Raw genomic sequence first — 16,145 nt, 5'->3', positions numbered from 1 at the left:
GGCGCCAGTTGTCGGCACTGCGTGGCTGTGGAAGCGCCGTCGCACAGAGTGTCACGATGGAAGCATTCCGGCCGCTGCGCACACAGTCCACAGTCGACAGCGACAGTGCCGCGCCGTACAGCAGCGCGCAAGGCAGCCGAACAAGGCGCCCCACACACACACATGGCCGCTGCGATGCACTGGGGGGCGCCGGGCTCGTGCAGGTGCCAGAGAGCAGGCCAGACGGCAGGCCAGAGAGCAGGCAAGGCCGTGGGCACATTGCTGCCGCGACGGCGATCGTGGCGATTCAACTCGACGACTGCGTTAACAACTGCGTTAACAACTGCGTTAATGACTGCATTAGCAGCTACACATCTGCTTCAACAGCGGCCAAACACCGTGCGACCCCCGCGACAATCACCACCCGCCGCTGAGGTCCCCCCCCCATCATCTGCATTTGCTTCCGACACCCAGCGGGATCGCTCTGCCTCTTATGGGAATCGCAGGCTTGTCGATGCTGTCCACAAAGGCCACCCTTTCTCTCCCCCCTGTTGTCGTCGCTCTCCATGGCGCCTTTCACATGGCCGCCGGTCCCGTCGCCCTCCCCCAAACCTACCATTAGAGGACGGCGCCCTCCCATAAGAGGCAGCCCGATTCCCATAAGCGGCCCGCTGCTCTCGCCTCCAACGGGGATCCCGCCTGACGAAGACGCTGCACCAGGACGCTATCGCTGCGATAGGAGCCCGGCGATACCGCAGCAGCACACCCCCAGAGCCGCGACAACCCATGCACCGCCTGAACGATCATGATGCCAACTCGGAGCTGTCCTGATGCTGGCTGCGTCGCCTCCCCCCCAGCGAAACAGCAGCGACCCGGCCCCAACGGCGACGAGACCGCACCAGCAACGATCGCCATGCAAACCGCCCCGCGGACAAATGCTCTCAACGATGCTGCGTTCTGCCGCAACTCGCCGCACCAAGGCGGACTGACAGACGGTTGAGCGGACAGTCGATTTTCTTGCACTTGGAGATGACTCATGCGACGCCCTGCTCCAGCCCCGCCCAGCTCAAATCCTCCTCCGGCACGAACGGCCCCCGTCACTCGGAAAGTCAGCCGTCCGCCTCGCTGTCGCTGCCGAACTCGGTGCCGCGGGCTTTGGTCCTTGGATGTGACGGTCCACCGCCAAAGAATGCAACGTCAGTGCACCATCATCGTCGGCAGCACCCAGCACTCAGCTCCATTACACTCGGCCACAGCACAGCATGCGGACGCTCACATCTTGGTCCTGGGATTGACCAGGCTCGCAGCCGGTGGACGAACCGGGCGTCGCTTGGATGTCGCCTGGCTTCGCAGCGATGTCATCGATGCTGAGATCCACCCGAGAGATCAGCGTGGTGATCTGGATCCAGAGGCTCTGTCACAGCGAGCCCTGGGCGATCGGCAGCAAGACTATACCACTGCGAGGCATCACCACGAGGCAACACCACCGCATGGCCATCCCTGTAAGCCGGTTCTGCGGTGCTGGGTATACGCACCGGCACTGTAGGAGCCGTTCATCGTTCGTTCCCTGGCCAGCTCCCGCTCAAGCCGCTCGTTTTCTCGTCTCAGTGCATCAATTTCGCTCGATCCTTGCCTTGAGCAGCCCTGGTGTGCTGCTGCTGAGTCAGTTTGTGGGTCAGTTTGTGGGTCAGTTGTCCGTATGCCATCCAGCCATCCAGCCATCCATCCAGTCGGCCATCTGGCCACCCATCCAGCTATTCATCGGGTCGTTCATCAGTCGATCTGGCACACTTACCTCGTCGCTCGTTGTTGTCCGTGTCGCCGCACTCGCTCGCAGCCACTCTGCCCAGAACCTATCGTCGATCGACAGGCGGTCAGCCCACATTGCTTGCGGCAGCCTCTTGCCTCGCTATCGAGCGAGATACTGTACCTGCACCAGAAGCCTCCTTGAGAGTTCCCCAGACTGGGCTGCAGGCACGGCATGCATCGCAATCTCCGTTGGTTGCCTGCTCATCCGTCCCACCACAAGCTGCACATTCCACCAGCGAGGGGATGTTGGTCTGGTCAGTCGAGAAACAATGCAATCGGATCGACAGCTTCCCTCCCCTCGCTTCCCTCCCATCGAATCCACTGAGACCACCCGATACCAAGCCCACTCACCTACCTTGCTCTCGGACGATCGGAACACGACATCGCCATTTCGGAGACCTTCACGGATTTGGGCCGTCGTCTGGTCGATCACAGGCCGATCTCCTCGACCTGTATCTGCCATGCGATCGCCTTCGAGCTGGAAGATTGCCTGGTTGCCACATGCAATCAGAAAGAGATTCCAGCTCGAGAACGGCCCCAGGCATTCGGACCAGGCCATGTATGGCTCGCCGGTGTCTTCGTCATCAACAACACATGCGATCTGGCCAAGACCAGGGAGCAGCGACGACGGCGGCGGCGGCGTTACTGATGCCTGCATATGATGCCCGATCGAAGCGATGTCGGAGGCAGTGCGGGAGCAGCGAATGTACCGGGTCGCTCGCTGGTCCTGTCCGCCCAAGTTCAGACCAGGGCAGGACCGATGCAGACCAGGAGCAGAGAGCGGCCCGCCTCTGCAGTCCGTGTCGCAGTGCCATCCAGCTCGGAATCACATAGCGCCGACGATTGTACAGCATGCTGAACGAACGCTGACGTTGGACCATGCCATTCACTCGGCCAACAACGAACCAGTAAGCCAATGATGTCCGTCCCGTGGAGCAGACTCATGACTCCAATATCTCTGCGCTCAATATCACATCGGCCGAGTCCATCACAGCAGCGCGAGCGCCGACCGACTTTACTCCACCAGGCGACCGATCAATACCATTCAACCCGCACAAGCCATCCGCGACGCCAAGTATCCCATTTTCAATCTGGAAGGGCTATATTTTGCTATTGCATCGAGGCTGTCCAGCAAGAGCAGCCTCTTGTTCACACACGACGAAACTGAAAAACTGAGAAACTGAGAAACTCCCACTCCAAAGCCCAGATTGCCTCCCCCCCCACCTTCTCACAGATCCGTTCAAGAGTTGGATGTGGCCGCCTCTCGGTTCCAGAGACTGATCAGTCTGTTTGGAATCTGCGTCGGAGAAATGAACCGGACGCTGTTGCCGACCGAGCGTCGGAACTGGTAGTGGAACTGTCCAAAGATGTTCTTCCAGTACGGGCTGTTGTGTCCCGCATCATAGTCGTCATCATCGTTAAAGTCGACGGAGACCTCGACCTCTGGCGCCGAATTGATGAGCTTGGTAAAGACCGAGTTCCAGTGCGGCAGATGGCTCATCCGGAGGCCCTTGAACTCCTCCCTCGAGATCAGTCGGACAATCTCCGTCGAGTTCTCGCGCTGGGCATCGCCGGCCGGTCGCAAGTAGTCGTCGATCGTGAACCGATGCGACTTGTAGATCACTTTGTCGCCCGATTCGAGTTTCAGGGCTGGAAACTCTTTCTCGATGCTCTCCCTGAACTGCGCATCGGAAAGGACAGTCGAGTCAGCACTGGCTGGGACGGACGGACTGGCGGCCTGGCCCTTGTAGTCGCCGATAGCGCCGTAGAGCTGGAACTGCTCGACAGTCTCGCGGGCACCCAGGGCCAGGTTCCAGACTCGGGTGGCATCGAGCTTGATCAAACTGGCGAGCTCCACATCGCGGCGGTCGGCGTTGTGTTTGGACTTGAAGAATGTGCCAAAGCTGGTCTTCCACTTGTCGAGCAGGTACTCCTCCAACTCCTTGTTCTCGGCAGCAGCGCCCAGGACCTTGTCGACGATGAGCTTCTTGCGGGCATACAGCTTCTCGAGCACCGTATACAGGTTCTCGTCCCCCTCCAAAAGCTCGACAAAGCCTTCTTGGCGATGGAGCTGGCGCAGCATCGCCAGTACGTCGATGTACGGATCAAAGAGCTCCAGTCCGCCCGAGGACGATGGCCAGTACAGCCACCAGTCCGGGATCTCCATGGTCGCGCACGCAGCAATGCGCTTGTAAATCAGGTCCTTGACGGTGTCGGCGGCATTGCCATGATGCTCAGGGAAGAGCTGCGCGTGGATAAAGTCCAGAGCCTTCACAATCTCCCGGCAGTGGTGCTCGCCCGAGGCCCTGGACACCTTGCCAAAGCCACGCAGGAAAAACTTCATGAAGCGGTTGTACGTGGTGATCCATTCGATCACAGAGTTGGCTCGAGCAAGGCGCCCCTGGAGATCAGCAATGTATGGCTTGATGGCCTCGAGATCGACGTAGAACTGGCCGTCGCTCTTCAGGATCAAAAACTCCCAGACAATCGGGGAGCGCGGGAGCGGGCTGGGTCCGTAGAGATATACATCGGTCTTTTGGACATCCGAGAGGTGGGCGGGCGAGAATACGGAGACGGAGCCCGTTTTCTTGAGGTTCAGGCTCAGGCCCACGACTCCGAGGTACTCGTTCATGCTCTTCCACGCCGTTGTCGCAGCCGACGCACTTGGAGTGCAGATCCAAATGTCGTCGTAGAAACGTGCTGGCGTCACGCCGTCGGTCGTTCGGTTGATGTAAAAGTCCATAAAGAACAGGATGAGCTCGCCAAAGAGCTTGGACAGCGTGCAGTTGGCGTTGATGCCTCGGGTCCGCTGTCGAGGCGTCTGCGACGGGCCCCACAAGATGGGCATCTCCAAAAACGCCATGAAGAACTGGATCCATCTGTCAGAGACCTTGAGGGCCTTCAGCAGCTCGAGGATAACTCGGTGCGAGACGGTCGGGCCAAAGTTGAGAATGTCGGTCTGGATCGCCGTGAATGCCTCGGTGGGCTGGATCGCCTGGTAGAGCCGGCAGTCGGCCGTGAGCACCCGGAAGTACCGGTCGATCGGCGGCTCTTCGGAGTTGTCTTCATCGTGGCGGTCATAAGAGTTGTGCGATCGCTTGAACCGTCCAGCTCGGCCTCTGCCTCTGCCTGAGCTGGCGGTGTTGCCCAAGAATGGCTTGAGATTAGCGTTGCAGAAAGTCGAGCGGTGGAGCGTGCTTCGAACCGAGGTGATCGATTTGGAAGCAGAATCGCCTCCCCACTTCCAGGCACTGGAAGCAGTAAACTGAAGCAGCTTCTCCGCAAAGCACTCGCTCCAGATGATGCCGACATACTCGACAAACACCTGACTGATCGTGTCCATCGAAATCTGGGGACGATACTTGTCCTTGAGGGACATGCGGTTGAAGGCGACCGAGTTGCCGCCGTTTCTCCATATCCACCGGCCCGCCTGGACATCGTCGAGCATCAGGTGGAGCACCTCAATCATCTCCGCGAGCGTGGTTTCGTCGCCGAGGATGCTCTGGATCTCTTCGGAGCAGTAGGCAAAGTACTTGCTCTTGGACATGGACCCCAGCAGCTCCTTGAGGCCATCCTTGTCGATCTTGTCGTTCAGCGCCCTGTACGAAAAGTTTTGAATCGCTTCGGTGAGGATCCCCCAGGGCCCGTCAAAGTTCTTGTGCGGCACAAGCAGCTTCTCCTGGATGAATTGGGTCAGCTTGTCGCCGTCCACGGTGTCCCGGCCGAAACAAGTACGCTCGAACATCTGAATGGCTTGTTTCTTCATCAGCGACGGCTCGGGAAGATCCGCATTCATGGAGCTGTTGGACTCGGAAAGCACCGACCACTCGCTGGCAGTGTCTGGCCAGGTGTCACCCTGGACGTCTGGCTCGGGGACAGAGACATCGCTGCTAGAGTTTTGAATTCTCTCCAAAATGATGGCCGAGAAGGCTTGGGCAAAATGGTGCTTGGTCTGGGGCACAAACGAGAGTCGGAGTGAGTGAGTGAGTGAGTGGGTGAGTGAGTGAGTGAGTGAGTGGGTGAGTGGGTGAGTGAGTGCGGTAGCGGCGATCATACACCTTGTCAACATCCGACACCTACCTTGATCAGCTTGACCTTTTCATACACATTGTCGGCCCAGGTCTGGGCCACTCGTTCGTACTTGTCCTGAAACTCCGAGTCAATACACACCAAGAGGTCATCGACCTTGTCGCGTTCGTCGTCAATGTCGTCCCAGTTGCTACCAAACAGGTCGTTGATCAGATGGAGGCGATCGATGCCCGAGTTGGCAGACTGATAGGCTTTCTCGAACTCGGTCAGCTCGCGCTCAAAGCTCTGGAACTGCTGCTCGAGCGTCTTGAGCTTGATCTGTGAGATCTGGGCGATCGCCTTGGCGTTGGCGGTGGGAGGGGCTGTGGCTTTCGTGGCCATTGTTGCCTGGGATGTGTCGCTGGCGATGAGTGTGCTGACGAAACTTGCAGCGGCCCGAGCGGCTCCATTTATGCTGACGGCCCCTCGGCTATGTCGGGGCCGGCGATGGGGCTGGCGATCTGCAATTGGCTGGCCCCGGGGGCGAATGGCCGTGCTCTCCTGGGAGGCGAAGTCGTATCACCTGAAGGCGGAGCCACCGACGCTGGTGACCGAAACGAAGCCATTGGAAGGGCATGGCAACATTCGGCCGAAAGGGCGGGGCAACAATCCGGCAGGAAGGAAGGCCGGCGAAGCACGGCGTAGCTGGGGACGGCAGCACCGAATCGATTCTGGGGGAATGGCATCGAAGATCCGTTCGCGCTGGTGAATCCTCGCATGTCCATGAAACATCCCCACAATCCATGTGCGCAGCGCGTTCAGCATGTTGATAACAGCGTTTCCCCATGTTCAGCATGTCCAGTCCTCAGCGACCCCCTTGCATCCTGGTCTGCATCCTCCCTGACTCTTCATTCGCTCCATGGCTCATCATCGCGGCCGTATTTCTCTGCAGGAGTCTTGAGCGGAGACGGCAGGGCCACCAGGTCGTCCCTCGCTCTGCTCTGCCCCGACACCAGCGGGAATACAATGCCCAGCTCCCAATTACGGATCGTCAGTCGGAGGCTGGGGTCAGATCTCGACGGCCGAGTCAAAGTTCCCCAGGCGGCCGAGGTAAAGCTGTGGCTCCTGCTTGGAGTCGATCGGGAAACAGGGGGCAAGGGTCGGCGTCGGTGAAATATGAGCAAGTCGATCAGCTATCTGATGTCTTTGGGAGTCCTTTCAGCCAACCAGGGGGTTGCTCGCATAACGTCCTCATGTGCCGGTGAGCAAAGAACGTACCCTAAATAGTACAGACCGATGGGCTGGTCCTCTGGATCGAGATCGGGCATGTTGGGAAGCATTGCCGAGCCGCTGGTGAACTTGGGACTGCTCTCGTCCTGGCTCTTGCATACAAGCATGATCTGGTCGTCATAGCAACACCCCGATCACGATCGAAAGGTGTGCACGGAGGAAGCACAGCCACTCTTAGCGACTCGGGCTTCGGGACAACCAAAGGTCTCTGTGAACAGGAAAACCTCGAGACCGAAACAGATAAAGCAGCATGGCCAGAGGCCGTACCTTGGAATGCATTACTCGATCCGAAGCAGCCGACTCGGCGTTGTGCATGTAGTGCTTGGGAAACACCGGTGTCCAGTACTTTGGTGCAAAGAAGAGCACTCCAGCATGCTGCGGGATATGGCCGAGGCGATCAGCAACGAGTCACGTAGCTCTCGAGGCAGGGCTCGCACTATGAGCATCTAAGATGTGGCGGATGCACTGTTGGCAGCGCTACGTCGGCGGTCGGCTTGGTGCTTACGTTCTGCTTGCCGCTGGCAACAATGCTCTTCTTGGTGGGAAAGTGTACGCTGATGGGAAGTCGGCCAGGCGGAGAATCAAGATTCTCAGACCCAAGCGCCGATTCAGCCATCTCTCGGACCCAGCTTTCGCGAAGAGCTCCCAGCGAGGATGTCTGATGATGCGGCGCCTTTTGTTAGCAGCTCGGTCCGATATCTCGTTGGCGTTCGGCGGTGGGTTGGTGTGCATCTCGCTCGACGACTGTTTCTACAACCGACCTGGCATCGTATGACCCAGTCCGACAAGTTGTCGCCCAGGGCCAGACCGAGTTTCTTCGCAACTGCCCGCAGCTTCATGTGCCCAGTCTTGTGGATGTGTTCGTTCTTGAATGTACCTGGCCTGGAGGCAACCAGGTGTCCCTGGTTGACGAGCATATCAGCCCGTCTTCCCGTCGCGAGCCTCCCATCCCAGGCATCATCGACGGCAACTGACCTTGGCTGTCCCAAAGTTGAAGTCGTCCAGCTCTCGGCGGAGTGGCTCGGGAACATTCATGTCGCCCAGCAGAGCACGCAAGTCTTGCAGAAACTCTGGATCATCTGTCTTGGTAGCCTCGGCGTCCCAGCGAACAAAATCTTGCACAAAGACGATCTGCCAAGATCCGAGGATTAGGGCGTGATTCCTTCCAGAGCCCTATCCAAACTGTGCGGGAATGACCTACATTCTCGATGATGCTCCAGTCGTGAGCTACGAGGTTGGCCGAGCCCACGACGACCCGCAGGAACCCTCGATACCACAGGATCTTGAGACGGCCATAGCATATGGTCAGCGGGTGAGAGTCAGCCATGCTGCTGACCATACGAGCGCACGGTGTCTGTGAATAGTCAGGGTTTTATGGATCTCGGGGCGATCGCGAATGCTAACAAACCTACAAACAGCTTGATGTGCATGCATCCGTAGCCTTGAAACCCAAGCGCAGGAAATACAAAAGTGACGTTTCGGGATATCTGGACGACATGTTGCTGGCGAGGATCAAGAGGCAATCCGGATTGTGAGTTAGAGCTCCAGCGGCCTGGATGCTCGGCTGGCGATGCGGATATCCCCGAAGGAGAACCGCCTTCGTGCTCACATTTGCTGGGTGATCCGCAGGTCTCTGCCGAGCTATGAACACCATGAGGTTTCGGGGGAGCTTGCGCATGAGCCACTCATCGTCGATATCAAAGGCGGCCAAGAACACCTTTGTCAGGCCCTGGGCAGCAAAACAAAGATAGGCATCAGTGCCCGATCGGGTATTCCGCATCCCAGATTCGTAGCAACGTCCGCAGTGCTCGTCTGGCGGACCTGCGGCGCAAAGATGTCTTCGAACCGAATACGGCCGTCAGCGGGATCGTCGTCGCTGGAGCTGGTGAGGCTCACGACACCGTCCAGATATCGAGCTTGCGGCAGATGCGTGCAGGCTGACGGGGCATCAAAAAAAAGAGAAGATCCAGGAAGTCAGCAGCAGTCGCTCGCATGGGTCGGCCCCAGCGATGCAGCAGCCAGCAGGCATTGCTTGCCTTGCTCTCGTTCGCTGGTATCCAAGCGGGGCCTCTTGCAAACTGACGACGGCCGGTCGCCGACTCCCAGAGGCATATGCTGGACGACGGTTGCTTCAACAGCATCGCATTTACGCTTCTGCTTCAGCCGTTCCAGTCGCTCGGCCTCCATCCGCTTCCGATCGAGCGACTGGAGGGTTGTGGGGGCTGCCAGATGATGCAGGCCCGAGGAGCCGTTGTCCGAATCGACGTCGGTGGAGTCGGCATCGGTCGAATCATCGACCACATAAATCGGCACATCGCCGGGTGTCATCTCGAGAGCGATCTGCACCCGAGCTCAAAGGCAAAGCAAGTCCGATGAAAATGGTTGGTCGCCCAGGCTTTTGATCAGCGACGAAATGCCTTGCTGCCTCAAAAACATCACGCGCGCTGGCCATGGCCGTCTGCTCGATGGTGGTGGAGACTGGAGAGCAGCCCGCAGTCTTTCGCTGCAAGGTTGCCAAGACTTTGATCAAGAGGAATGGCCGTCGCTGAGGATGATGGATGTGCGTGTATTCAACTTCCACATGCAGCCATCGCAGTTCACATCGTGGCCAGCACTGCTCCTAAATCATCTCGATGTCATTCTGCGCCGCTGCAGCCGAGCTCTCCAGCGCATCCCGTCGGCCCCTGAACAGCTCGATGGTCTTGCTGATGACGCTCATCTGCGCTGGCGAGATCAAGCCTTGCGCCTGTCGCTCTCTGGCAACCTGCTCCATCCGACGGGGGTCTTTCTTGGCTGCGACGCACTCGATCACTCGATGTCCGTTCTCGCCACAAAGCTCGCACACATTGCCTTGAGGTGCCCGCAAAGGCTGTGCGGTCGTCGGCAGACCCGGTGACAGCTGCTCGAATCTCCCAGAGCCATTCTCAGTCATCGCCTTTTGGACTTGTGCCTCATTTGTGGTGCCGATCGGGGCCGACTCAGCAGGTCGCGCAGTTGGAGAGATTGTGGTTACAGGGATTCCCACGAGCCCGGCCGCAATCGCACCCTGGTGTGAAGAGGCTTGGGCTACGACGGGAGCAGCTGGGCCTTGGGGCGGGATGTTTGGCTCATTCCGTTCTTCAGAAGCCGCACTGCCCTTGAAGAGCTCGTCCAGGATGGCCTTTGCATTTTGCGCCGGCTGCACAGGTTTTGCAACAGACGACGGAGACTCACGCTTCTTGAGAGAGCCAATGAGACTGATCAGGGAAGCAGGCAGCGCGGACGTTGGAGTTGTCGCCGCAGACTTTCTCGTGGGCGGTTGATTGGCCGCCGCTGGGCGGTTGGCGACAGCAGCGGGAGTTGATGGGGTGTTGTTGTTGTTGCTGCTAAGAGGAAGAGGTGCAGCAGTTGTTGGATTGCTGGCTGCTGCGAGAGGTTCTCTATCAGCAAGGAGCGTCGGTTTCTGTGCACGATTAGGTGTGGAGGATTGCTGAGCCGGCACCGGTTTCGGCGGCTGGGAAGGGGTGGAGGCCGGGCCGGCGCTTGAATGCGATTGATTGACAGAAGAGGCATTTCCCCCCTTGTTAGGCGGGGCTGCAGAAGGGCCCGGTTCTGGGATCGCGGCAGCAACAGCGGCGGTTCCAGGAAGCGCTGCCACCGTAGGTGTGCTTGGAGGCGCCATGCTGACATGGGGTTGGGGTCGAAGTCGCTTCATCCAACAGTCGACCAGATAGATCTTGGCATTGAGCTCCATGATCGACCCAAGGTTGAGCTGTAGCTGCTGTGTCAAGATTCCGCGGCAGAGCTGCAGGTGATGGTAATCCAGGGCTTTGGGGCAGCTTTCGACAGGATGATAGGTGGGCTCTCCGCACAGCCAGCAGCAGAAATAAACCAACGGCGACGGCGATATCATCACAGTGAATCCGGTCTGTGTTATCGGTGCCCGCACGGGCGCAGCTGAGGCGGCCGCGGCAGGCTGGGCAGTACGGAGAGGCAGGCCGGGACGGGTAGTCTTGGTGGCGCGCGGGTCTGGCTTTGCTTGAACTTTGTCGACGCCGATCATGTCGTCGTCCTGATCTTCAGGCAGAGTGTCGTCGGAGCTCGACGACGAGTCGACGGGAACAAACTCGGGATCGAGACGTGCGACGTCCTCGACTCTGTGGCGCTGCTGTGATTCGCGGTAGTTGATATCCATACGCGAAGCTCGTTTTGCGCGGCCGCCACTCTCGTCGATGGCATACTGCTCGAGTCGCTGCTGTTTGTTGTGCTCGATTTCGATCTGGATCTGCTTCCAAATCTCTTGGTCAAGCTCCTCCTCCGACTTTTTCGCCTGTTCGTCCCCGTTCTCGGTCCAGACCTTGGCGACCTCAAACGACATGAGCTCCTCGGCTTCGGCAGCGGCTTTTTGCTCCTCAGTAACGGTGCGATCAAGGAGCTTGTCCACCGACTCGTCGTCATAGACGATCGCCTTGGGCGAGTTCTCCGAAAAGATGCTTTGGGCACCGAACTTGAGGATATCCTGGACCTCGTTTTTGTCAAGGCTCTCGTCCATTTTCTGGACAATCAAGTGCTCCAAGATGATCTTGGATTTGCCGATTTCCATAATTTTCTCTGTGTAGCCCCCGAGCACATGCGGAAGATGGGTCGATGTGTCAATGAGTGCACTCGAGTTTCTACGACAATGCAACGACAGGCTCTCAACATACCTTCGACGCTGTGCTGGGTGAACAACCTGTAGATGCAGACCGGCCGCGTCTGTCCGATGCGGTGCGCTCTCGCAACCGCTTGCTTGTCCAACTGGGGATTCCAGTCGGGGTCGAAGATGATGACCGTGTCTGCCGCGACTAGATTCAGGCCAAGACCGCCTGTTCGCGTGGTCAACAGAAACACAAACACATCCGAGTTTGCATCCTCAAACTTGCCGATGACATCGACTCGGTCCGACTGGGTCGTTTCGCCGTCCTACGCATCGCACAAGCAGAGGCAGTCAGGAACGGCGGGCAGAAGCCGCAGGCAGCGCTTTGTCGTGGATACTGAAACAGCGAACCGCAAAAACATACCATGCGAACAAACTTGTAGCGTTCAAAGTCGAGAAAGTCCTCGAGAATGTTCAGAGCCAGCTTGAACTGCGAGAAGATCAGGACTTTGTTGCCATTTTGCTTCAGCTTCCGCAGCATCTTGGACAATAGCTCGAGCTTGCCGCTGACTTCTATCATCTTTGCGATTCGCCTGGAGTCCATGGGATCCAGCTTCACCAACTCGGGATAGTTTTCCTTGAAGTAAGCAATCTCGTTATCCTCCTCGATGAACGGATGGATGCAGAGGAGTCGGAGATCCGCAAGTGTGCTGCAGAGACACAGGCATCAGCGGCGGCTGGCCCGAGCGAAGGACACACGCTCCTCGATACAACCGGTTGCGACGATGCAGCGATGAGACACAGCCACCCATTTTGCACCGATAGAGCTCAGTGCTAGACCCGACTGCCCGCAGGCGCGACGCTGGCAGATATAGGCCGCTTGGCGCCACTACAGTTGCCATTTACCCACCGCCTGAGTGCCTGTTCAGGTTGGCCCTTCTTGGTGTCTGGATTGAAGAGCCACACATTCTTCATCAGCGCTAGCTTGTATATCTTACGTTGCAGCGGCGTCAAGCTGACCGGAACGAACCGCTCGATCTAGGTGTGTATGGGCAATGGCAGCGAAAAGAGGCGATGTCATTGAGTGTACGGGATTACGGAAGCTCGCTCGCGCTGTATATTGTCTCGTTTGGACTCCTGGCACAAATCTCGTCGCAATGAGCACATCCCGGCGTCCCTTGATTTGACCGGCGTTGCGCTATTGGCAAGAATGTGATGCTGTAGCTTCGTGGAGCCTTGCGCACGAGTTCGGTGGTGCCGACAGCGCGATGCTTGGGTGGGTGCTTGGTCGGCATAACCGAGAAGCATAAGAGACCATCGCATGGCGCCAAACACTATACCTTGGGGGGAAGGTCGCTCATATACTTGGCTTTGGTGCGCCTCAGGATATATGGCACGAGCTCGTCGTGGAGTGTCTTGACGCTCTCTTCGGAGAGATCTTCAATCTTGTTATCGCGCCACGAGGAGTTGGCGAACTTTGCAGGATCCTGAGAACCAAGGAGATGAGCATTCCAGCAAGCCATGCTGTTCGTCGTGCAACACATCGAGTGCGGCGCGGCACATACCAGGAAGCACATCAGATTGTGCAGCTCCTTCAAGTTATTCTGCAGCGGCGTACCTATCCGAAGGCAAGTGGTTGGGTCAGTGGGGCCAGACAAGCACGCAGATGGGCACCAACGGACGCACGACTCACCGGTCATGACGACTTTGTGTGCTGCCTTGATATTGGCCTGGATCGCGGCATAGGTTTTGGTGCTATCGTTCTTGATTCGGTGGCCTTCATCACAAATGAGGGTCTCAAACGGCACGAATCGAAACAACTGGCTCTCGTTCTGCATAATCTCGTAGGTCGATATGATAACGTGGCATCGCATCCTGGACCGTCGCTTGTCCAGGAACATGAGGTGGTCGTACACCATTTTCTTTGACGCTTTTTCGCCGCAATAGGACACCACTTCGATCCAGGGAGTCCATCGCTTGAATTCGCGGATCCAGTGGTCGATCAACGAGAGCGGCGCAACGATCAGATGCGGAAAGCGGTTGTAGGTTTTGATCAGGTGCCCGATAAAGGTGGCAATCTGGAGCGTTTTGCCTATATGCAGAGTCGAGCAGACAGGATGGGATCAGGATGGAGTCGAGCTGCGGAGAAGGTGATCACCAAGTACATAGATCATCAAGTCCAGTGATCGCCGTGTCGACTGTCTCCGAGGTCTCGATTGGATGTGCGCGACCCCAATGCTTCCGAATCCGGCGCACCACACGCGAGTCACAGGCCAAATGCCCTGATCTGAGCAGCCAATATCGGTCGTACGTCGATGCTTACCCAACCCCATCTCGTCGGCGAGAATCGATGAAACCGTATGAAAGTGGTTGTAGAGCAGCCAGCCCACGCCCTCGATCTGAGGCATAGGAGGAGCGATACCCAGAGTTAATCAACGGGAACAGCCAAAGTGCATACAAACGTGCGGCGGACTATCGCGATTACCTGATAATGCTTCAGCGTACAGTTGTTCAAAAATTCAGGAGTTTTCTCGTCCGGGGGACGGAAGGCTTTGGGGAGAGGGAGGCTCTTGACCGACAACCGATTCTCCAGCTCGAGCTCTCGCTTCCAGCTATCGACAAACTCTTGGTATTCGGCATCCTCTGGTGTGGGCCAGGACTCCCAGGTCGAGGTCTCGATATCCAAGCCCTTCCAAGACACAAGGACCTCATCGATCGAGGCGATATTTCGTGGCGCAGAATGGGTGTACTTTTGGGTCCTGGATTTGAACTGCAAGATTCGGCTGACGTGCGTCCACTCTTCCATGATCACGGCACTCTTGGGCCGCGGATGCAGGCCGGGCGATTGGAGGGCAGCTTTGAGAAAGGCCAAGAGCTTGGGCTCACACACGCGGCTGATCCACCAGTCGGGAACCCACAGCGCCCACCGGTAGGCGGTGTTCTCAAGCTTGACCAAGTACAGACGAAAGGGATGGTCGCTGTAGACCTTGGCGACACGCTTGTAAATGTCGCCAAGCGCCTCGCTGGTATTGCTCCAGTCTTCGGTATATGTCAGAATTGTTTTGACGTTCGCAGGTATGGACTGACAAAAGCAGCAGCTCCACTTGTGGTTGTGGCGATAGCGGCCGATCGGAGGCAGCTCGAGGGTATTCATGCATTCCAGATGCCAAGGCAGGTAGCAGCGATGACAACGGAATGCCGGCGGCTTGGTACCGGGCTCGATAACGGTAGTTTTGCCACACAGCCCACAGTCAGACAGCTTTCCTGTGCGACAAAAGTCACACATATGGACATGGTTGTGGTTGCAGTTCTGGTGGAAGCTGATAGTGCAACCTTGACACTGGTGGAGTTTCGAGTCAACGTGTAACGTCCACTACTGGGACGTTGGGGCAAGACGGGGAGGGAGGGTGTAACGTCCACTACTGGGACGTTGGGGCAAGACGGGGAGGGAGGGGGTACAAGACAAGACAGGACGGGGCAGAACAGGGCGGTGCTAGGCTACTCTAGCGGACGGGTGAGCTCGGGGAGCACTTACGTTTATTCACGATAAAACCGAACTCCAGACAAACGGGGGGAACGGGGGCAACCCGCAGGTATACCCTGCGGTGGCCTGCCTGCGGTGCGTGAAAACGCAAAGCGCAGCACAGGTCACGACCCACTGCGCCGCGCAGTACGCGCAGTACGCGCAGCACAGCGTCGGAGATACCATCTCCTACACTCCCACACTTAAGAAGGCTTCCTGCGAGGAGCCCTGCGTGTGCTCTTTATTTGGGGCTCCTCGAGGTGTTTACCGTATTTACTCAGCTCCTCGGGTGCATGGGACAAGTCCTCCAGTGTTTGCCATGTGTTGCCCGAGTGTGGGTAACCAACCCACTTGACATAAAACCGAAGTGACCCATCAGCCACTTTCTTGTGCCTCACGATCCTTTCGACTTCATATTCTTGAGTATAGTATTGTCCGAGGTCGTCTTCCAGTGGTGCGTCGTCCGGGACACCTTCGTCGGCGTCGGGGAACTGTGCTGGACTGCGGGTCGTGTGGCGACGCAGCTTGGACACATGGAAGACAGGATGGAGCTTGCTTCCAGGTGGCAAGTCCAACAGGTAGTTGAGGGGACTGGGTCGGGCCGCTATCTTGAACGGTCCTCGGTACTTGGGCAACAACTTCTTTGACTGGGCTTCGGGGACCTTGATGTTGTCGGCGTCCAGGTAGACAAGGTCTCCAACTTCAAAGGAGACATCCTGGTGTCGGCGGTCGTAGTACTTCGCCATCACTTGTTGCGCATCCGTGAGCGCGTCGGCGATCATCTTGTGTCGGACTTGATGATCTTTGACAAAGGCACTTGGTTTGGGAGGCAATCCAGCCGTGGACTCGGTCAGTGTCAAGGAGGTGGGAACATCAGGCTGGAATCCGTAGAGCGCCTCAAAGGGGCTCAAGCCAGTTGTG

General features: G+C 57.7%; 3 protein-coding genes across 3 annotated transcripts; all 3 read right to left on the bottom strand.

The window, feature by feature from the left end:
- Positions 1-662: 662 nt before the first annotated feature.
- Positions 663-2,562, bottom strand: BJ171DRAFT_520350 (uncharacterized protein). Its single transcript, XM_053112424.1, has 6 exons — positions 2,144-2,562; positions 1,910-2,008; positions 1,775-1,832; positions 1,515-1,637; positions 1,256-1,346; positions 663-1,140 (listed from the first exon to the last, which is right to left on the bottom strand). The coding sequence occupies exons 1-6, from the start codon at positions 2,444-2,446 to the stop codon at positions 1,089-1,091; spliced, it is 726 nt and encodes a 241-aa protein (XP_052962899.1). The 5' UTR covers positions 2,447-2,562; the 3' UTR covers positions 663-1,088.
- Positions 2,563-6,472: 3,910 nt separating this feature from the next.
- Positions 6,473-9,497, bottom strand: BJ171DRAFT_520343 (tyrosyl-DNA phosphodiesterase-domain-containing protein). Its single transcript, XM_053112423.1, has 11 exons — positions 9,123-9,497; positions 8,908-9,023; positions 8,696-8,815; positions 8,499-8,588; positions 8,288-8,368; positions 8,062-8,217; positions 7,848-7,988; positions 7,592-7,744; positions 7,354-7,461; positions 7,075-7,196; positions 6,473-6,921 (listed from the first exon to the last, which is right to left on the bottom strand). Exons 1-11 carry the CDS (start codon positions 9,412-9,414, stop codon positions 6,705-6,707), a joined length of 1,596 nt encoding a protein of 531 aa, XP_052962898.1. The 5' UTR covers positions 9,415-9,497; the 3' UTR covers positions 6,473-6,704.
- Positions 9,498-9,632: 135 nt separating this feature from the next.
- Positions 9,633-15,250, bottom strand: BJ171DRAFT_520341 (P-loop containing nucleoside triphosphate hydrolase protein). The gene is made up of 10 exons (XM_053112422.1): positions 15,156-15,250; positions 14,187-15,109; positions 14,025-14,100; positions 13,395-13,793; positions 13,267-13,319; positions 13,042-13,188; positions 12,612-12,739; positions 12,126-12,411; positions 11,772-12,027; positions 9,633-11,676 (listed from the first exon to the last, which is right to left on the bottom strand). Exons 2-10 carry the CDS (start codon positions 14,985-14,987, stop codon positions 9,707-9,709), a joined length of 4,116 nt encoding a protein of 1,371 aa, XP_052962897.1. The 5' UTR covers positions 14,988-15,109; positions 15,156-15,250; the 3' UTR covers positions 9,633-9,706.
- Between the last annotated feature and the right edge of the window lie 895 nt (positions 15,251-16,145).

Source organism: Polychytrium aggregatum (genome assembly GCF_025602895.1).
Source record: "Polychytrium aggregatum strain JEL109 chromosome Unknown BJ171scaffold_45, whole genome shotgun sequence".
In the NCBI taxonomy this organism is placed as follows: domain Eukaryota; kingdom Fungi; phylum Chytridiomycota; class Chytridiomycetes; order Polychytriales; genus Polychytrium; species Polychytrium aggregatum.
The sequence above is the reverse complement of the archived record's forward strand: the minus strand, read 5'-3'. Positions and strand labels throughout refer to the sequence as shown.